This window comes from Odocoileus virginianus, chromosome 10, assembly GCF_023699985.2.
Source record: "Odocoileus virginianus isolate 20LAN1187 ecotype Illinois chromosome 10, Ovbor_1.2, whole genome shotgun sequence".
Taxonomy (NCBI): Eukaryota; Metazoa; Chordata; class Mammalia; order Artiodactyla; family Cervidae; genus Odocoileus; species Odocoileus virginianus.
In genome coordinates, this window is record NC_069683.1 from 48,211,270 (window position 1) to 48,233,294 (window position 22,025).

General features: G+C 43.0%; 1 protein-coding gene and 1 long non-coding RNA gene across 7 annotated transcripts in view; one reads left to right on the top strand and one right to left on the bottom strand.

The window, feature by feature from the left end:
* Positions 1-12,522: 12,522 nt before the first annotated feature.
* Positions 12,523-22,025, top strand: part of SIK3 (SIK family kinase 3) — a 257,677-nt gene continuing 248,174 nt past the window's right edge. For 3 of the 5 annotated variants that reach the window (XM_070473545.1, XM_070473547.1, XM_070473546.1), the window contains exon 1: positions 12,529-12,827. In XM_070473545.1, coding sequence (XP_070329646.1) covers positions 12,555-12,827 — 273 coding nt within the window. In that variant the 5' untranslated portion in view covers positions 12,529-12,554. Of the gene's footprint in view, positions 12,828-22,025 lie in introns of all 5 variants that reach the window. The other 2 variants (XM_070473549.1, XM_070473548.1) reach the window with 2 other exon arrangements.
* The window catches only part of LOC110133034 (uncharacterized), a 48,273-nt gene continuing 42,119 nt past the window's right edge, over positions 15,872-22,025 (bottom strand). Inside the window, exon 6 of one of the 2 annotated variants that reach the window (XR_002312641.2) lies at positions 15,872-16,248. This is a non-coding gene — a long non-coding RNA (uncharacterized lncRNA). The remainder of the gene's footprint in view (positions 16,249-22,025) is intronic. The other variant, XR_002312643.2, reaches the window with a different exon arrangement.

Genomic DNA, 22,025 nt, shown 5'->3' on the forward strand with positions numbered 1-22,025 from the left:
TACCCACCCCAGTATTCTTGCCTGGGGAATTCCATGGACGGAGGAGCCTGGCGGGCTACAGTCTATGGGGTCGCAGAGTCGGACAGGACAGAGTGACTAACACGCACAGTGCTCATACTCTCAATCTAGGTTCAACCTTCTCTTCATATGATCTCTCTTTATCCTCTCCATCTCAGCAGAAAGTGTGAAAGAGGACCAAAGACAACCCGTTTTTACTTAATCCTTTTCCTTTCCTTTTCCAACTTGCTCTCTTGCGTTTGGGGTCTTTTCTCACTTGGACCTCTGAGACCTTGTTAAGAGCTGAATGTTTGTGTCCTCCACCTCTATATTTATATATTGAAGCCCCAACCCCCAGTGTGATGCCTTTGAGAGGTAATTAGGTTTAGATGCGTTCCTGAGAATGGGGCCCCCAGGATGGGAGTAGTGTCCTTATAAGAACAGGAGGAGGGACCAGAGCACACTCTCTTTCTCTTTTTCTGAGAAGTGAGGACACAGCAAGATGGCTGCTGTTTCCAAGCCAGGAAGAAACCCTTCCTCCTGGAATGGAATCTGCTAGAATCTTAATGTTGGACTTCTCAGCTTCCAGAATTATGAGAAATAAATTGATGAAGTGACAGTCACCCAATCTATTTTGTTCTGGCAACCTGAGCTAACCAATGCAGACCTCACAGCCCACTCTCGCTTTGCCTTGGATTCTCAGCTTCCTGGCCATAATCACTGTAAGGAGAGGGGTTTCCTTGTTGCTGCTTTGGTCCTTTGGTTTCTAGGCTTTTCTTGACCTGCTCATGGGAGGAAACATCGTAAGGCAAAAGTGCTGGCTTCATAAGGAGAGAGTCAGAAGATATAGTTTCAGATTCCAAGCCTGCTAAAAGCTGTGTGAGCTTAGACAAGTCCTTTCATAGCTTCATCCCTTTAGGGCTCAGTTTTCTCATCTGCAATGTTAAGGGGATTGAAAAACAAGATCCAGGATCCTTTCTGGTATAAAATGTTCTCATTTCATCAATTTGAATTGGCATCCTAGTTTTCTGCTTGTTGTTTTCAGTCTGTCGACTACCTAGCATTCATTTTTATCAGCCATGAAATTCCATCTGTCCTTCTTCCAAAGTGCTTATCATAAATTTCTTATTATCAGATGCTAAAGTATGCCCTGGTTATTTCCCTGGGAAAGGGAATTTTTGTTACAGAACCAAGTACAGTGTAGTATTGTCTTTGCAAATTACAGGAAAGAAATTTAGACCAGCTTTTCAAAGGCAAGGAGTTCATTTCACTGAAGCTAGTTATATACACAATGTTGGAGGTGTTTATGGCTTGTTGGTTTGTATAACTTGAAGTTAAGTGGTCTGCTCTGTATTTTTAAATCTTTTCTTCATCCCACTCCTTTTGATAAACTTTGCACAGCCTTGCTGTACTGTCTTCTATGGAAAATCTGCTAACCTCTTTCCATATTTTGGCGAGGTAAGTGAATATCATGCTAGTTCTTTGCCCAATTCATACCTCAAACCCCATCCTGGAGGAATTGTAATTCACGATCTCCTTAGGTCTGTCAAATATTTGGAACAGCTGGTTCTGTGGCTGCATCTTTGCCTCTATGAAACCCCAGCTTTAGCTGTATGCATATTCAACTCCCCACAAGTTTACAAGGTTGGTTTAATAATCGGCCCCCTTACACAGAGGGCAAGGGAGACTGAAGAAAGAAGCCAACCTCTCCAAGTTGGTAGGTGGCAGGTTTAATAAGCAAGGGAACTTATGATGCTTGTCTTGGGTGGAGGCAAGATAAATAGATCTGGGACTTCCCTGGTGGTCCAGTGGTTAAGAATATGCCTTCCAAGGCAGGAGACACCAGTCTGACCCCTGGCCTGGGAACTAAGATCCCACATGTGCTGTGAGTGGCAACTAGAGAGAAGCCAGTGTGCCACAACAAAGACCCAGCACTGCCAAATAATAAAAATAAATAAGTAAAAATAACAAAGAACCAAGTAATTTCTGGGGGGAAAGAAAAAAAAGATGAATAGATTTCCACACCCCACACCAGAACCTTAAAAGTTCTCATAGAGGCCTTAACTGGGTTCAGTTACATGTTCAGTCCAGTCTCAACAACACTCTACTCTCTTAGGCTGCGTCCTTGGAGCAGCTCCGACAGTAGGAACAGTAGGCAGAGTGTGCATTCCAAAGATAGCAGAGGGAGCAAGAAGCCTCCAGTTGCCCACTTGGAGGGTCAACCAGCAGTCACATCTTTTTGATGACCTCCTCCAACATACAGGGTATTATGGAAACACACGGTAGCTGACCTTAATTCAGCCCATGAGACTGCCTCCAAATGAGACTGCAATCAACAACCCTTGGGGTCTATCAACAAGGGATAGACAGAAACAAGCAGACATTGTTACTACCACTGAATCAGCTGGGCTTTTTATAACCATGAGGGATTCTTCAGGGACTTTAGGGCAAGTTTGCCAGTTTTCCCAAGAATCAGCAGGCTCAGCTGTGTGGCCCATTTCAATCATTGCCTATGAAGTGAGTGGTTTTTTTTTTTTTTTTTTTTTTTTATCTTTGAGGACTCTTTATTTTTTAAGGTGGGTTATTTTTTTTTTTTTTATTTATTTATGGCTGTGCTGGGTCTTGGTTGCTGCGTGTGGGCTTTCTCTAGAGGTGGTGAGTGGGGGCTCCTCTCCAGTTGCGGTACTCGGGCTTCTCATTGCGGTGGCTTGTCGCAGAGCACGTGCTCGAGAGCGCAGGCTTACTAGTTGCGGTGCACAGGCTTAGTTGTTCCGGGGCATGTGGAGTCCTCCCGGACCAGAGATCAAACCTGTGTTCCCAGCATTGTCAGGCTGATTCTTAGCCACTGGACCACCAAGGAAGTCGTCTTTGAGAGCTCTTGTTCAATAGAAGAGATGAATGGAAATAGACATTTTCTTTCATTCTCCTGTGAAAGTCTCCCTCCCTGAGCTATTTCTCATACAATCCTTTCCCCAGCAGTGTGTGTTCTCTATAGAAGTAAAACTGACTCTGAATCCGGATTCTACAGCTCAGAGAGTAGTTCAGACTAACCCTTCCCACTGGCTTCCCTGGAAGTAGCTCTTCCTATAGAGACCTTGGTGATTGCATGAAGAGCTTGATTCCACCCCCCACCCCTCTTTATTGAACTCCTTTTAGCGGTTCACTATTGGTAGAGAATTTTTTCCAGTTGAGTTTTCCTTTAATAAAAAAAAGATTAGCACCTTTATTGAGATATAATTGACATACCATAAAATTAACCTATTGAAAGTGTACAGTGTGAGGGTTTTTAGAATATTCTCAGACTTGTGCACTCATCATCACAACCTAAGTTTTGACTATTTTTGTCACCCTAAAGGGGAATGCTGCATCTAGTGGTAGCCATACCCCATTGCTCCCTCTGGCCCGATGTGGCCAGGCCTAGTCAATCACTCCTCTCCTTTCTGTTCCTATTGATTTGCCTATTCTGAACACTTCATGTATATGGAATCATACAATATGTGACTTTTTGTCTCGCATTTCTTTTGTTAAATGTATGTCTAAGTATTTTATTCCTCTGGATGCTATTATAAATGGGCCTGTTATCTTAATTTCATTTTCAGAATTTTCATTGCTGATGTATGGAAATCTAATTGATTTTTGTATAATTGTCTTGTAGCTTGCAACCTTGCTCAACTTATTAGATCAGATGGTTTTCTAGTGGATTCCTTAGGATTTTCTATATACAAGATCATGTTATCCACAAACTGAGATAGTTTTACTTCTTCCTTTCCAATTTGGATGCCTTTTATTTCTTTTTTTATTGCTTAATTACCCTTTCTGAAACCTCTGGTACACGAGGTTAAAAGAAGTAGAAAGAGGGGACAGGAGCATTTTTAAAAGGCTTTCTTTTCCCTAGAAACTTGGTTACAAAGCGCCTTGTTAGATGTCTTTGTTATTTGCATCTTGTTATTTGTTATAACAGTAGTGAAAAAATAGAATCAATGGCTTCCCACTTGTCCTAGCCAGAGAATGAGATTAAACTACCTCTTTGGAGAAACTATTTTTAACTCTTATACAGTCTTGGGGTCATGATTTAATGATAGTTGGGACTCTTTCATCTTTCCTTTCTCTTGTATCGAGGTCCAAACGAGATCTTTGCCAGGTACCCCTTCCCATGCCCTTCTCCCAGCCTTCTGTTTCCTGGCAGGCACAGAGACCTATGTACTCAAGTTTCTGGAGGGTGCTTGATGGCTCAGCAAACCCTTCACTTTTCTTTTGGCTTCTTAAGAAGTGCCTTGGGATTGTCACATTTCTGCAAGATAAACTGCTCAGAACAAACTTAGATTTTGGATGGCAGCCCTTGAGCACCAGTTATGTTTGCCTGAATGCTCAGAATAGAGAATATAAACTTTTGGATAAAACTTTCCTGTCTTTCTCTTGCTTTACTTTTGCCAGTATATGCTGAGTGCTACAAGGTACCAGCACTGTATTAGGTTCTGGACATGCTGAAATAAAGTGATAAAGAAATGCTCTGAACATACAGAAGTCCTTGGCCTCAAGGAAACCATAATTAGTGGGGAAGCATTAATTTATTTAAGAAATATGTACTGAGCATTTATGATATCCCAGACACAGTGTTAAGACCTGGATAATGGTGAATTAAACAAATATGTTCCTGCCTATCTGGGGATTGCTATCTAATTAGACACCTACTCATGTAAAGGAAGTTAGATTGTTAAAAAAAGGCTACAATAGAATAATAATAATAATTTTAGCAATTATTCATAGAGTACCAGTTATCACTATTGCAAGGTTGTTTTGTTTTTGTGTTTTTATGGCTGTGCTGGGTGTTTGTTGTCTAGAGGGCTTTCTCTAGATGCGGTGAGCAGAGGCTACTCTTGATTATGGTGTGCTGGCTTCTCATTGCAGTGGCTTCTTTTATTGTGGAGCCAGGGTCTGGGGCACATGGGATTCAGTAGTTGCTGCACGTGGGTTCAGTAGTCGTAATTCCTGGGCTCCAGAGCACAGGTTCGGTAGTTGTGGCACACAGGCTTAGTTGGGCTGAGACATATGGGATCTTCCCAGCCCAGGGATCCAACCTGTGTCTCTTGTGTTGACAGGCAGATCCTTAACCACTGAACCACCAGGGAAGTCCCCCATATATGGTTTTAAATGAATTTTAGAAGAAAAAAACGCCACCTGGAATAAGTTTTCTTTCTCAGTGAGCTCCTACAGTGTTCTCAAAGAGTGCTTGCATTCTGCAGAAAGCTTGGGAATGCACACAATTTCTCAAGCAGACTGTTGCATAGCAATGGTATAAATATTTTAGTGTTTTTCTTACATATATACTTTAAATTTTAGAAAGAAAAACCATTAGTATCTTTAAAAAACAAACAAACAGACCACAGACATTGGGATGCTCTAAAGTCTGGGAAAGTTGATTTGGAGATCGAAGGGCCTGGATTTGTTTTCAGATGCACCACGTCCTAGCTTTGTGAGCCAGTCATCAGACTGGTCAAGTAAACTGACCATCTGTAAAGTGGAATAATAACTACTTTATGAAGCGGTGAGACGGTTGTCATTGGAGACATAGGTTTGCACCATAAACATAGATATGTCCAACTTCCAGAGACTGAACTGTACATGCTTACTCAACCAACCAAGACACTTAAAACTATAATTTTCTCTTTTTAACTCTGAAGTTAATCCATTTTGGAAACCCTAATTCTATTCTCAACCCTCCTAATCTTGTGAAAGTGATTTGGAAAGCAGCATGTTATTATTTACATGCTTTTAGTGCTGCAAGGGAGAAAATTAATACTTGAATGCATATTATGTACAGACTTTAATCCAGGTCCCTCTGTGTATGCAAGTATTTATTTATTTATTTTTTTACTTTCTTTTTTTTTTTTCATTTGTTTTTATTAGTTGGAGGCTAATTACTTTACATCATTGCAGTGGTTTTTGTCATACATTGAAATGAATTAGCCATGGATTTACATGTATTCCCCATGCATGTATTTATTTTTAAAAATTATTTATTTGGCTGCGCCGGGTCTTTAGTTGCAGTATGTGGTATCATGTAGCTGTGGCATGTGGGATCTAGTTCCTCGACCAGGAATCAAACCCTGGCCCCCTGCATTGGGAGCTTAGAGTCTTAGCCACTGGACCACCAGGGAAGTTTCCCTCTATATATTTATGATAGTTGATTCTCCTAAAACCCCCATGAATTAGGAGTGATTTTCCACAAAAGGAAACTGAGGCTCAGAGATGAGTCTATAAATGGAAAAGCCCTTTGGAAAACTTAGGTTTAACTGTCTAAGCATGGTCTAACCCTTGCTCTTTTCACTCATTATTCCAGGCTGCCCTTTAAACATGTCAAAGGAGTATAAAATTATTTTGAAAATAAGAACCAACAGAAATAATTTCACCTTTAAGAAGTAAGTCTTTTAAAATGCCATGAGGACTCTAAGGATAATTGGAGATATCGTTGGGTGGCATAAAACCGCAGTTGTGGACTGTTATCCCAGCCCAAAGTACCACTGTAACTTTAGCCCACTGTACTTTCTACTTGGCCATAAAGACATACAGCTTCCTGGAGCCAGCTTCCATTTGGATTCCAACTTCCTGGCTCCTGCTGTGGGTTTGTGGTTTTCAACTGCCTGCAGTTGAAACAGAAAGGACTAGAAGGCATGAGGGAGTCCTGCTAGGCATCATGTAGTTTAGAACTTTGACCAGCAGGTGTCTCTGCAGACAAGGGAAAGGGTTTCTTTCGGGCTTAGCGATGAAGATGGATGAAGATTTCTAGTTTAATTGAAGAAAATTGTGGTGGGATGAAGCAAACAAAGGTGGGTCAGCTGCCTACAGAAATCAATCCCAATAGTACAAATTTTTCTTAGCCAGTAGCTGGAAAGGCTGGTAGAAAACTTAAGCAAACCCCAACTGTAATGTAGGGAAACTGCAATAAAAGTTGTGTCTCCTGCACTGTTTTCCAAAACAATGCAAGTCTGTTTGAAGGTAAGCACCAAAAATTCAGAGGCAATTCCCAAGGCAGGTGCAGCAGAGAGGATGGCCTCTTAGGAGAGATGTGATGATGAAGGGAAAGGGACTTCCTGGTGGCCCAGTGGTTAAGACTCCATGCTTCCAGTGAGAGCCTGGGTTCCATCCCTGGTCAGGGAACTAGATCCCATATACTGCAACTAAGAAAGAGCCTGCATGCTGCAACCTAAGGTCCCATGTTCTGTAACCAAGACCTGGCAAAGCCAAATAAATAAATAAATATTTTTGTAAAGAATAAAGAAAAGGAGGAAAGATGCAATTCTGTCAGTTTAGAACTAGGGAAATAAAGAACAGTCTGAGATAGACCTTGGAAGCACACATTTATTTTCTATGAAATATGGTGAATTCCTAGATTTGAGATACACTTCTATATTCAAGGAGGAAAAAAGGATCCACATAATGCAAAATCTTAATGTTTGTTGAATATCACACTTTTTACTTGAGAGAAACAAATCAATAAACACTTCTTTCTAAATTACTGTAAACATTTGGGAGTTGATTATAGGGTAACTAAGTGTAACTTGCATTAAGGAGCATATCCTTCGTAAAAAAAGTTGTTCTGAATGAACTCTTTTTCTCTACTAAATTTGTTTTTCCACTGATTTTCCTTATAAAACAACATGTGTATTTACCTGAGGAAAACATCGATCCTAAATGATAATATAGTCACATTTGAGAATGCAGAAAATCTTTTTAAAAAGTCATTTTTAGAGATCTTTTGGATGATCTATGGGATAACTATGTAATAATAATCTAAAAATGCTTAAATTGTATCCTAGAACATATGCAAAGTAGTAAGGGTAATTTTTTGTTTCATTTAGCTCAAATGGTTCCATTAAGAAGCAAAATGTGAGCAAGCTGAACAGAAAATCCTAGATCGAAAGCTTATTAGCTGTTCTCAAGCCCCCTCCCCAGGACATTTTACAGCAGGAGGGTATGTACTTATTTTGCTCAGACCTGTTTCTGGGCACCCAGAGGAAGCACTTGGACATGACTGGGTTGGTCTGGGACAGGAAAGGCAAGGTTAGAGTCACGTAGTTGAGGTGGTAACTCAGAGCACTGCCGCGATAGAGAGGAGATGCACGTTCACTGAATGTCTCAACAACGTGTATACGACAGTGCCCCGCTTTCTATGTGACGGCAGGATTATAGATTATAAACTGGTTAGCAGGGACTTCCCTGGAGGGCCAGTGGCTTAGACTCTGTGCTCCCCGATGCAGGGACCCGGGTTCCATCCTTGGTCAGGGAACTAGATCCCACATGCCACAACTAAAGAACTAGATCCCACATGCTGCGACTAAGACCTGGCACAGCCAAATAAATAAATAAATATTTTAAAAAATTGGCTAATAATTGCCTTGTTTGGCAATATGTGGCATGCAAACATTGCGCAATGTTGCCCTTTGGCCCACAGAATTTCTGAATAATGCTTTGCTTCTTTCTGAGCAGTAATGAGCTGAGATAATGAAAAGTGAGGGCTTAGATTTTCCTCAAGGTCCTGATGCCTCTGAGACTCTGGAGCTGTGTGGTAAGGCTGCAGTTTCCCTCTGGGTTGCTGGTAAATTGCTCTGCAGACAGGCTCAGAGGGCCTTTAAAATCATAAAAGGGAAGGTGAAAGTCACAGTTGTGTGTTCGACTCTTTGGACCCAATGGACTATACAGTCCATAGAATTCTCCAGACCAAAATAGTGGAGTGGGTAGCCTTTCCCTCCTGCAGGTGATCTTTCCAACCCAGGGATCGAACCCCAAAAAGTTAATATATTCCCTCCCGAGGCTTATATCACTCCCCACTCAGACCTTAAGTCCTCATAGGTTTTGCATCGCTTCCAGAAGTTCCTAAGGGCCTATCCTATCCATCAAGAATGTCTTGGCTTGCCCTTTTCAAGTTTTAGAAATAAAACACAATGACATTATGGAAGGAAATGTCTCACTTTCATCTTTGAGTCTATCTTTTGCTTTTGCAGAAAAGAGTGCATTGGTTATGGAGGTGGATTGGGAGCCGGGTGGTGGAGCTTTTGCCTTCACCCTGGATTGCAGGGCTCCAAGAATTTCAGCCCCCAAGCCACCCCTCTGAATATGCAGCAGGGCAGGAACACACCTTCCCACCTATTTTCTAGGGCAGCAAAACACTGGTACAATAAGCAGGGAATCTCTTCATGGATCTACTTGCAAGTGAAGCAGCATGTCAATCAGTTTTGCAATCTGCTATTTTTTTTAAAAAAATCTGTTCTATTTTTAAAAAATATTTTTATTTATTTATTTGGCAGTGCCAGGTCTTAGCTATGGCATGTGGGATCTAGTTCCTTGACCAGGGATCAAACCCAGGCCCTATGCATTGGGAGCATGGAGCCTTAGCCACTGGACCACCAGGGAAGTCCCTGTCATTCTTTATTGATATGATCTGGTCCCTACTCTGTCCTTTGCTCCAGAACTCTCAAATCTTCTTCTCCCATGGGTCTAAACTGAGTTTGGGGAGGAAACTGCTTTTCCTACAAGCTACTACGTTTTCCTACTAGCTACTTTCCTATAGCTACTGGTTATAATCCTGTGGGGGAGGATCTCTGTTTCAGAGGTAGGTTGCCTGGGTTTGTATCCTAATCCTGGGACTCACTTTCTAGCTTGATGACTGTGGTCAACTCCCTTAATCCTTCTGTGCCTCATTTTCCTTATCTGCAAAATGGGAATAATAATATATCCTGTCTCACAGGGTTGTTGAGGAATAAGTTCATTTAAGTAAAACTGCTTAGTATAGTGCCTGGCAAATTGTTATTGACTGTGAGTGGACTTTCCAGATGGTGCTAGTGGTAAAGAATCCGCCTGCCAATGCAAGAGACACAAAAGGTGTGGGTTTGATTTCTGGGTTGGGAAGAACCCCTGGAGGAGGAAATGGCAACTTGTTCCAGTATTCTTTCGCAGAGAATTCCACTGACAGAGGAGACTGGTGGGCTATATATAGTTCATGGGGTTGCAAAGAGTTGGACACGACTGAGCAACTGAACCACACACTGACTCTGAGTTCCTCCCCAGACTTAACTCAGTCTTGGTATTCAATAAATAATTATTAAATGCATACATTTAAACAGTTTTCCTTTTTCCCTGATGATCTTCGTTGATCAATCCCCTCCCTAATTTTCTATATTCTTCTCACCAAAGACTCTTCAGGGAAATCTCCAGCAAGTCTTTGTCCAAGTCTCAATAGGGCACAGTTACTGGCTTCTATCCATACAGGCAAAGAGGATAAATCACTTAACACACAGTGTACACAGTCTGGCCATTATTAGGGACAAGAGTTATCTGCCTCTTTTCCTGGGGAGTTAGACCAATGCTCCATTTTCTAGTTTCTCCCCAGAGGCTTCTTTGTTTTTGACACCCTCCAGGGAGCAGCAAAAGTTGCTGTACTTGATGTTCAAATGATCTCTACAAGTAAAGGAGAGGCTGCAAAGTTGATGGATTCAGTGCTGCTCCTGCAGCCCTCAGAGCAAAAGATTTTTTTCCCCTTGCTTTATTTCTCATAAGTTTCCTGTTGAGACCCTCCTCCTCCTCCTTTCCTTAGGAAGATGGTAAAACTAGGACCCTCGGGCCCGGCACCAACGTTAATGTACAGTTCCTGTTAGAGTCAGGTGAGTAGGGTCCAAGTGGTAAAAGAGGCTGGCTGCACTCCATCATTTATCTGGGATTGAATGAGCTCAACCAATGAAAGGGCTTAACCAGTGCCAGAAGCTGAGGACCACTTCATCCTTATCCTCATTTGCTAGTAAAGAAGCCAATTAGTGTTAATTGTGTTGGCAATTTGGAACAGCCACCAGGGGATTGATTCAAGGCAATCGTGGAATGACCTCCCTGTTCTGTCCTAGTCCCAGGGATTACTCACAGTCAGATGAGGAATCAGAGAGCTAATAAATATCTTTTGGTCAGAGAGAATAAATAGGTGCTCTGCTTCTCACACATTCACAGTGCATTGGGTGTCAGTTTTTAGTATTGTACATGAAGTGACCTGACAACACAGTTCTGCCATTGAGAGAGAAATAGATAAAGAGGAATCAGGATTGGAAGGTGGAATACATTTCAACATTGGCCTGTTCATGGCCTTCCCTTCTCCCCACTTGCCACCCCAGTATGTGTGCAAGCTCGGTTGTGTCCGACTATTTGTGATCCTTTGGATGTAGCCTGCCAAGCTCCTCTGTCTATAGGATTTCCCAGGCAAGAGTACTGAAATAGGTTGCCATTTCCTTCTCCAGAGGATCTTCCCTATCCAGGGATCGAACCCGAATCTCCCAAGTCTCCTGCATTGCAGGCAGATTCTTTACCCCTGAGCCATTGGGGAAGCCCTTGCCTGCCCAGAACATCTTGTTATTGATAGCCAAGTAGCCTACCCCTCCCCAGCCTTACCTGAAGCTGTTAAAGCAAATCTACTTAATAGAGGGAGGAGAGAAAGGAGGGGGAAACCTGGGAGCTGGTGAGGGCTCTGGAGGGTGCAGAAAGGCAGATAACAGAGAAGAGAAAAGGGATATGAGATTTATTGTTGGAATTTGATTTGATCACCTTTAATGTCCTTGGAGAATCGCTGGTAGGGGTGAAATGTTTATTTTATTATTTACTTATTTATTTTGCCCAACAGACTGATAGTCCTTAACCATGAAGTGACTCACTGGACAATGCGCACATTGCTTCACCAGGGTTATACAAGTGACAGAAATAGGATGCAGGCACTTTGACAATCATCTAGCTATAGGATTGTTCAGAGAAGGGGTGGGAGGAAGGAAAATGACGTCCCTGCTTGGCTCTCACCCACCCAATGACTGAAATGCGTGTTTGGGTTGGTTTCTCCGCCCTTGAACACGCAAATCCTAGTTTCCCTATTCTTCTACATTCGGTGACAACTAGATTGGTTGTACCAGGTTGTAAGAGGAAGGAATTTTACTGAAAAATACCCCTGCCTCGCTACCGACTTGGTTACAGATGCTTCAGTAATGTAGTTGTTCCTGCCTTTGGGGCCTCAAGGGCTAAAGTGGGACAGTGCTAATATTTTTGATGATGAGGAAATACTTTGCTTTAAAGGAGGCTGGGTGACTGCCGAATTGGGACAGAGGTCACAGTAGGGGGTGACATTAGCAGTTCCTGGGGGGATCGAGGGCAGGTTTTGGGTCAGGCACAAGCACCCCCTGACTTGGGCAACGCTGCGATGGCTTGGAACTGGCTGGCACACTTGCGGTACCCACTGTCTCCTCCCCGGAGGGGGGCACCCAGGAGCCGGCGCCTGAGGAACCGGGCCCACGCGGGAAGGTCGAGCGAGCGGGTGAGGTCATGGTTGCCATGGCTCCGGGCAGTGACGCGCGTCGGCACGTGACGACAGGTTGCCATGGCTCCCGGCCCCGGCGGCGCGGGCGCTCCGCCTCCTGGAGTGACGTCCGCTGCCCCCCCCACCTCTTTTCCCGCCCCCCTCCGCCCCCTCTCCCCGCCCCCCCCCCCCCCCCCCCGGCCGGCTCCCCGCGGCCCCGGAGGTTTCACTGCACAACAAGATGGCGGCGGCGGCGGCGAGCGGAGCTGGCGGGGCTGCCGGGGCCGGAGCGGGGGGAGCCGGGCCGGCCGGCCGCCTGCTGCCTCCGCCCGCCCCGGGACCCCCGGCCGCCCCCGCTGCTGTGCCCCCGGCGGCTGGCCCGCCGCGTCCCCCAGCCCCGGCCTCCCGCGGGCCAGTGCCTGCTCGCATCGGCTACTACGAGATCGACCGCACCATCGGCAAGGGCAACTTCGCGGTGGTCAAGCGGGCCACGCACCTCGTCACTAAGGCCAAGGTAGTGGCGCGGCGGGACCGGGCGGCGGCGGGGCTGCGCGGCTCGGGACCGTCCGAGTGTGGCGGGGGAAGGGGAGCCCCGCGACACCGAGGTGGAGGGGTCGGCGCCGCGAGCGGGGCTCTGGAGTGCGTTGGGGACCGGGGAAGCGGGTAGGGGGTTATCGGGCAGAAGTGAGGAGAGGGAGAGCAGGAGGCGGCGGGCACCGGGGGACCCGGGAGAGGGTGCCTGCACAGCAGAGGGGGCGCAGAGCGGCCACTGAGCGCCGGGACCTGGGGAACTAGAGAGCCGCGGATGGGCAGGGGGCTCCACGGGCAGTGCGGAGGGTCGTAGCAGGGTTGATGAGGAAGAAGAGGTTTGGAACTCGCCAGGAGACAGTAAGCTGAGAAGCTTCTGAAACCAGAAATTAGGAAATCCTGCGGGAATGAGGGCAGGGGAATAGGAAATGTGGACAAGGAGGATGGGGGGAAACAAGGGTGAAACTGACAGAGGTGGGCTTTTGAGGGGAAGAAGGATGGCTGGGGTCTTGAGGGGGGTACAAGGTACTGGGAGGTATGAGGGACCTGGTACCTTATGACAGAGGCATCAGTCAGCATTTGGTCGCCCAAGACGGCTAGATGGTGGGAATGAGAGACTGAGGACAGACAAGATTATTGGAGGAGGCGATGAAAAAAATGGGGAAATGAGGAAAAAAATTAGTTTGTTTTTCCACAGGAAAAGGGTCAGGGAACAGAGACCCAGCGGTACCCCTGCTTTGTGGTGGCCCTAGGTAATCAGGGGTTAAACAATTCGGGAGAGCTATATTGCTGGTTATATTTAGTTGTTGGAGGGTCCAGAACTGTACGGTTTATAGAACCCAGGGTGGGCTGTCAGTGGTGAGGGGGCGCCTGGTGACTGGGGAGGTGTGTGAAGAATCCCGACACTCATTGGGCCCTTTGGTTCCCAAGGGATTTGTGGAGCAGTGGTGGTGAAATTGGCAAGGTCAATTAGGAAGCCATATCCCTACACGTTTAAAATTTTACCTACAAAATTCATTTTGGAGGAAATACAGTTAGTTCTTTCCTGTGGCCTTCTTCATTGGGAGTCTTGGCATCGAAGACACCAGGAGGAGCTGCTTGGTTTTGATAGGACTCCCAGAACCCGTTTATACTTCAGATTTCTTTCTTTGCTCCATCTCTCACTTGAATGAACACTTTGGGTGAAGTCATTCATTATATTTAAAACTGCAGTTTGTGTTTCCCTCAGCTCGATGAAGAACCTTTACAGCTGCTGCTGCTTCCTACCAAAGCCACATCAAGTCCCCTCACCTCCTCAGCCTCCTCTTTGGGTCTTGCCTCCTGCCTTGTTTTCGCTTGTATGGCAATCACTTGTTTTCAGAAGGCAGTGACTTATCTCTGCCTCCTCTCCCTCTCACTTATGACCTGAAGTTCCTTTTTCCCTCCTTTCTGTCAGACTCTAAAGGGCCCTTCTTACCAGGGTTGTGGGGTGGGTGGCTGTGGAAAATTGATTGGTCAGTTTCACTTCCTCTGAGGGGGCCCCTTCAGCCTTTTTTTTTTTTTTTTTTTTTTCAGTTTTTATCAGAGGGCCTCAAGTCTGCAGGTCTGAGCTGAATGAGATACCAGAGCCCAAGGTTTCCTGATGCTACCCTCAGACCCTGACAGGGAGTAAACTGAACCAAGACTCTGGTGCATCCCTGCCCCTCTGAGTGTTTCCTATTGTGTTTACAGTTAGCCAAGACAAATTTATGTTTACAAACAACTCTAATTGTTCCAGCCTTGTTCCTTGTTTTGGTATTTCCTTTTCCACACCCTCCCCTTCCCACCTAAGTAATCACTTGGGCTTCTGTGATTATTTTGCTCTGACCTCTGGGGGATGGACTCTGTGAACTTAATTGGCTGCCTGGTTTATGGTATCTATGATTTAAAGAATTCTGTATCGCCCAGCCCTTGGATACACCAAAATAATGATTAAAAAAATCTGGGACAGAGGGTTCAATGTTTTTGTAAATGTAATTGCAAACAGTTGATTCTTGGCTTTATACATAATAGAGACATTTCTATCTTCAGTAGTCAGCAAAGCCAGTGGCTAATTATGGCTGGTCTGCCCGCTTTCTAATTTTCCAGTGTGTGTATGTGTCTAAGTTTTTCTCTAAGTTGTTGGTATCCTTTAGGACTGCAGCATTTTAAACATCAGCTTGTTTATAAACGGGTGTCACTGTTTATGTTGGTTTTTATCTTTGATCATTTGTGGTCGGCAGTTATGCAATTCCTATGTATGGAAATATTCAAAGTCTTGAATGAGGCTGAAATGGCTTGGACAATGAGTTGCATGTGTGAGGGGACCACACCAGCACTCATTTGTGTTTCTGTAGCAGTGTGCAATTTCCTAGTTACAGGCACCCTCTCTTTCGCTGCTTAAATTACTCTGACGACATGCGTGAAGCTTAATTCACAGGGAGTTGTCATGTGCTCTGGGTAAATGATGAACATATTTTGGCCTGCTTCTTGCTTATCTGAATCCACTTTGGAAAGGTTTCTCAAATGCTTGCCGCCAAGATGTGTCTAACAACTGTTGACATACAGTATGATGGTCTATTAAGGCCAGGGTTTGGTTATATAATGGTGAGGAAGGTGCCTGGGTATTGGCAGTTACAGAAGCTGCTGTTCAGTTACTCAGGTAGATAGATTTTTCTCCCGGGCACTGCAGCATTTATCTTACTTCTGCAGTCAGGTAACTTGGAACCAAAGAGAGTCACCTATTTTCACCTATTTTTTTTTTCCTCTTCTGTTTTCAGAATGTATCTTTTTGTTTGTCTGTTTGTTTTGTCTTTTAGAGGTATGTGATTTTTTTTTCTCTCTGCTCCCTCTCAGCCCCTGAATGGTCTGGGTTTTTCCTATAACCATATGTAACCATCAGACTCAGGTAATTCAGATATTTGTGTTGGTTGAAAGAGGTTGTGTAGTAGGTGTTTTCTGAACATCAGAGAAATATTTATGGTCACTTTCTCTTACACATACTACCTATTGCACAGACTAAGAGGCTAAAGTGAACTTTATTTATTGATCAAGCACCGTGCTCCGCCCAACTGTAAGTGGTAAACCTGGCCCTTTCCCAAATTCTGTTAACTCTCCAGCCTCCTAGATCAGGACCCTGGGATGAATAAACCAAGTAGAGAATGGGAACTCTCTTCCTGTTCAGTTGCTGGTGACTTTTGCAGCACGGCATTCATGAGCTCAGACTTAATATTGGCAGCACTGCAGTGCTTACAGCGCCACTGCAGAGCAGTTACCAGGAGAGAATGTGCGTCTGTGACATGCTTTGGTCAGCAGCTCACCCTGGCTGTCTTTGTCCCACCTTCTCTGAGTTCCCTTTTGTGGAGGAGCCTTGGTTTGAGATTCTCCGGTCCTCTTCTTTTGGTAGGACACTATGAAATATTTAGAAGATTAAAAAAAAAGATTTTCTACTGTCAGTTGTTTATAGTTGGTTGCCTGTGCCTAATTATACCTTCACTGGCTGGAAGAGTGGGAACAAAGAGTAGGTATATTTTGTATGCATTAAAAAGAAAGTATCCATGACTATAAAACCCATTGGTCAAATACTTTAAAAATGTATTTTAATAAATATACATCACTTGCGTGTTTATTGCTTTGTGGGAAGAGCTTGAGCTTTGGATGGGACTGCCTGGGTTTGGGTCTTCTGCTACTTAATAGCTGGTTAATTTAACCTGTCTGTGCTTGGATTTCTTCATGTATAAAATGAGATGACAATAGTATCAATACTTTGCTCACCAGTTAGGGTGTTATGAAGATTAAATAAGATAATGTATGTGAAACTTTGCGAACAAACGTGCCTGGCACCTAGTAGGCACATGGTAAGTATTATCACCATCTTTTTCATCATCGTCATCAGATACTGTTGGAACAAAGATGAGTAAGACATAGTTCCCCTTGTTCACTATTCACCCTTTTGGAACAGTTCATGGTTGCACATGCCATTTGTTTTATGTAGGTAGATGTTACCCTGATTATGTGATTTCAGGGTAAAAAAAATAGTTTGCTATTATTTCAGGTGCCTCTTTGAGAGAGTAGATTTAATTCCTGTGGACTTTGGGGTAATTTCATGAAATTGACATTTAAAAACATAATTTCCCATTAAAATTTTCAAACACTTATGAGACTTGTCTCATGAAAACTGTAACTAATACTGGCTTTTATTTGGTTTGCCTTGAATACTCAGAGTGTTTGTATAGCTACACTTTGTCACATTGGTGACAGAGCAGAGTTTGCAGTGTTTTCTCCAGAGAACTCCTTAAATTTCATGGAGAGTATGAAGAAATATTCCGACAAGCCTGAGGATACATTTGCACTTGGGTGCAGGGTGTGCTACTTAGAAAGCCAAGGTCAGGATTCTTAACTTTAGATGTTACGCAGAGAAAACATTTTGCCCTGTGACCCAATTCCAAATACTGATCAGCCAGGACACATTTGTGTGCTGTGTGGTTTAGCGCACTCATTTCCATGAGAAGAACAACTCAAAGTGGGCTAATAGTATTGTTTTTACTCTAAGGATGATGCTTGTGCTCGTTAGGAGGCTGAAAACAAGATTCATTAGTAAATAGAAAAGAGAATTATGTCAAAAAGAAATTGAAATTAAAAATGAATATTAGTTACATTGGAGGAGAATAGTTCCAGACTGTTGAAAGATGACTAACTTCATTTTGATAGAGATTTGTTGAAACTTTTGTGAAGAGCTAAGAATGATTTGGACTAGTTTCTCCAGAGTCAGAATACCAGCATTCCACTTTCAGCATCAAAGCTGTTTAACATTTTGACTATGGTGCCAGCTCCCTAGAAAGTCAGAGATCTGGCTCAAGCCAGAGGTGCCCAGACTAGTTATTTCTGTGCCAGAAGTGCTGTTTTCATTTTCCAGGCATCAGTCTGGCTAATGTTTTCTAGTTCGTGGCATAAAAGAGAACAAAATGGATGCTCTGAAAAGAAAAAGATATGCGTTCTTTCTACCAGCATCTCTGTAAGTCTAAAAAACACCTAAAACCTCTCTGCATAGTAATGGAACTTTTCTGTTATCCGTTCATTCATTCAGCAGGTATTTACTGAATGCAAATTTTGTGCCAGGTTCTACTCTGGCTCTTGAATACCCCATGAACAAGAGAGAAAAAAGCTGTTGCCTTCTTGGAACTTATTTTCTTATGGGAGGAGACAGATGAGAATCATGTAAACAAATAACTTTATATAGTGACAAATACTATGAAAAAAATAAATGGGCTAGAGAGTGTCTGGGGCAGGGTGCTGCTTCAGATAAAGTGTCAGGGAAGGCCTTTCCAGGGTGGTGATATTTGCGCTGATCACCTGAATAATGAGAAAGAGCCAGCTTGGGAAGATGAGGAAGAAGGAATGGCCAGTGCAGCAGCCTTTGGGTAGAAATAAGCTTGATTTGTCTAAAGATTAGACCCAAGGTCAGGATTCCTAAGAGCTTAGTCAGTGAGAGAAGGGATGTTGAGGAACTGAGATCAGAAGGTTAGATAGGGGCCAGATCATATGGGTCATACAGGCCATTTTATGGAATTGGGTATGAAATAAGGGATTGACCTCAGGGGATATTAAGGCAGAGCACTGACGTTATCTGATTAATGTCTTAAAAACTCATGTTGGATATTTTATGGCTTAGGGTAAAAAAGCTTCTTCTGATTCATTTCTTCAAATAGGGGAGGTGTTAAATTTTAACAACTTCTGTTTTTTCACACTGTAAGAGAATGGCATACATTTTACATACAAAGTAAACGTGATCAGCCAACAAATAGTTGTTGATTTGGGGGGCGCTAAAAAAGATCTTAGAGATGTTCTATTCCAGCTCTTTTTCAGAATCTAGAAAGATGGACTTAACAGAATTTAGAATCTCAGACTTTTCTCAGCCAGTAAAGAATCCACCTGCCATGCAGGAGACACAGGAAATGTGGGTTCAGTCCCTGGTCAGGGAGCTAGGATCCCACATACCTCACAACCAATAAACATAGAAACCGTATTGTAACAAATTCAGTAAAGACCTAAAAAAAAAATGCTGAAGAAGTAAAAAGAAAGAAGCACAGAAAAAGCAATGAGCATAAACACAGTCTGCCTTATATAGTTTTCTTTTGCCACTATATCTAGCTCACACCCCGGGAATATGAGTAATTATACTTTTGCAGTGTTGGGTTGGTCCAGTCTGTCTTTGAAGGTACCTTTCTTAGATGGACTCTCTATTTACCAGATCACTACCAGTTTCCAGGGGATGGTGCCATCTTATAACTCATGAAGAGAACTGGTCACCAAGATACATACATTGATGATACAGGTGAGGGCCAAGAGGACCATTTATCTAGAGCTGCCTTTACATGGTTCTAATTTCTGATCTGAAAGCTCTGGCCTGTTCCACAGGTGAATGATCTCACCCATCAGGTGAGTCCCTACCTTCTCCTTTCTAACAGTGAGTAGATTGGTCCCTTCTGGCATAATAGTATAGTCATACTGTCTGTGGATGACTGATAACATCCAGAGGATGAAAATTATATACCTTCTCATGGACTTTTGTTCCAATGTAATAAATATTTGTTAAATAAATGGCTTTGGCAGTGTCTTTGAGAAGCCCTCAATGGTTTTGGATGTATTAGCTTGAAAGAGTTTCTTTTGGATCTGTTTAGAGTTAAAAATTTCATCAGCTGAGGACAAAACTGTTGGATAAACAGTGGCATAGGTATGTTAGGAACATATTTCTGTCTAGGAGGTGTGTGATCCACGGTAGACCAGGAGTCTTTAGCCACACTGGTAAGTATTTCATCTCAGAATTTACTGTCTCAGAGACTTAGGAATCAGATTGCAAATACTCAGCCTCGTTTCCCAGAAACTGAAAAGGAAAGAGACTCAAACCCATCTCCTGTTTAAGCTCCACTGTGTAGGCTGGGCTCACTCAGTTGGATACTTTTGGCCAGTTATCTTAAACTATATTTAGGTTTTGGTTTGGAATTTCTGAGAAATCCTCAAATTTCTGTCTAGTTTCGGCTAGTTTCAGTCTGAACTTACCAGTTGTATGCTTTAGTTCTCTTTGCTTTCTCCAGAAAACTTGAATGTGAAATTTTAGGTTACCTTAGCACATTTCTTGATACTGAGTTTTTGGAGAAGAAAATTTTCATTTAATTCATTCCATCCAGCCAGCCAATAAACTTTTGGAAAATTGTTTATCAAAAACTATGAATGAATAATATATGGCACAAAATTCAAAAAGTGCAAACCTGTATGTAGTGAAGTTGTCTTCCTGCCACCCCAGTGCCTCATCCACACAGTTTTGTTAGTTTTGTTTCTCTAATATTTATTAAGGGCTTCTTTCGATCAGCACAAATGCTCGGTGCTATTTGTTTTCTGGCAGTGTTATCACATGCTTGAAATTTCTAAAAATCATTTTACTTAAAAATTAAAAGAAAATACCTAACTTTTAAGGCTTGTTAGGAGGCACACACAGTGTGATAACTGAATGTCACCTCCACGAGGGCAGGCATTTTAAGTTGGTGTTTGCTGCTGTATGTCCAGTGCCTACTACAATGCTGGTAAATATTCATTTAGTGAATAAATGTAAGGATTAAAAAAAAATGAGAGCTGACTTAATTTTTTTAATACTCTTAATGCATCTTAGAGTTTTATTACTGAAATTTTCTATCTCCAGTTAAGATGTTAAAGGAAAGTAATTTTCTACTTTTTTCTCACAAATCTCTAGGTAAAGAGATTTTACTGCCTTTCTGGGCAAGTTATTTTTGGCATATTTCAAACTTTCATTATTAATAAGTTCAGTATAATTTCACTAAATCCTGCAGTTTAAGTTCAAGTCCCTTATTTTAAGGGGAAAGTTCTTTCATATCCAGGCTCCCCGTGGGTTACCGCCTTGAGAAGGTCCCATGGGTGCAGTCAGTGTAGTCAGCCAGTGCCTTGCTTTTCCTCTTCTACCTTGGAGCATTTCTTTGCAGACCCACCTGCCTGTCTTCTACTGCTGGCATTTCCTGGGGTAACTTCATACTGTTTGCTGGGGTTCCCACTTGTTCTTTATTCTAAGTGATCTGATTAAAGCAACTAGTATTTTTCTGTCACTGATCCTTAATTTCAGGGAGTTACTTTTATTGGGCCTTACCTTTAATGAATTAATTCAAGTAGTAGTTTTTAAAAAATAAATTTATTTATTTTGAATTGAAGGATAATTGCCTCACTATATTGTGTTGGCCTCTGCCGTACATTAACATCGGGCTTCCCTGATAGCTCAGTTGGTAAAGAATCCACCTGTAATGCAGGAACCTGCATTATGAACCTCGGTTCGTTTCCTGGGTTGGGAAGATCCCCTGGAGAAGGGATCAGCTACCCACTCCAGTATTCTGGCCTAGAGAATTCCATGGACTGTGTAAGTCCATGGGGTCACAAAGAGTTGGACACAACTGAGCAACTTTCAAATTACATCAACATGAGTCAGCCATTGGTGTATATATGCCCCTCCCTTTTGAACCTCCCTCCCACCTCCCATCCCTTCCCGTCCCCGTAAGATGTCACAGAGCCCTGGTTTGAGTTCCCTGAGTCACACAGCAAATGTTCATTCGTTATCTGTTTTACATGTGGCAGTGCATACGCTTCCATGTTACTCTCTCCTTATGTCCCACCCTCTCCTTTCTCCCCGCTGCCCGCGTCCGTAAGTCTGTTCTCTATGTCTGTGTCTCCATTGCTGCCCTGCAAATAGGTTCATCCGTACAATCTTCCTAGATTCCATATGTATGCATTAATATACAATATTTGTAGTATTTTTTGTGTTATCTGTAGGCAAAAAGTAGCAACTGTGGATATTAGAAGACAAGAGGATAAGTGTTATTCTTCTTGGAGTGGGCAAAGTGTTAAGTTAAAGGAGCAATTGAATGCTTGCAGATCAGACCTGATAGAGGTGAACTACAAGAGGTCTGGAGTGTAAATTGTCTTATTTCAACCCAATTGCTTATTATTATAGGCTCTCTTTTACCACCGTGTTCTATTTTTTTCCAGTTATAATTGGGGAAACTTATAAAGAAGCAGAAGGAAAAAAATCACCCATCATCCTGTCACCCACAGGCAATTGTTATTAATTTTTTGCAGTATATAATTAAGATCATACTGATACTCTATTTTATTCCTCCTCCTTATCATT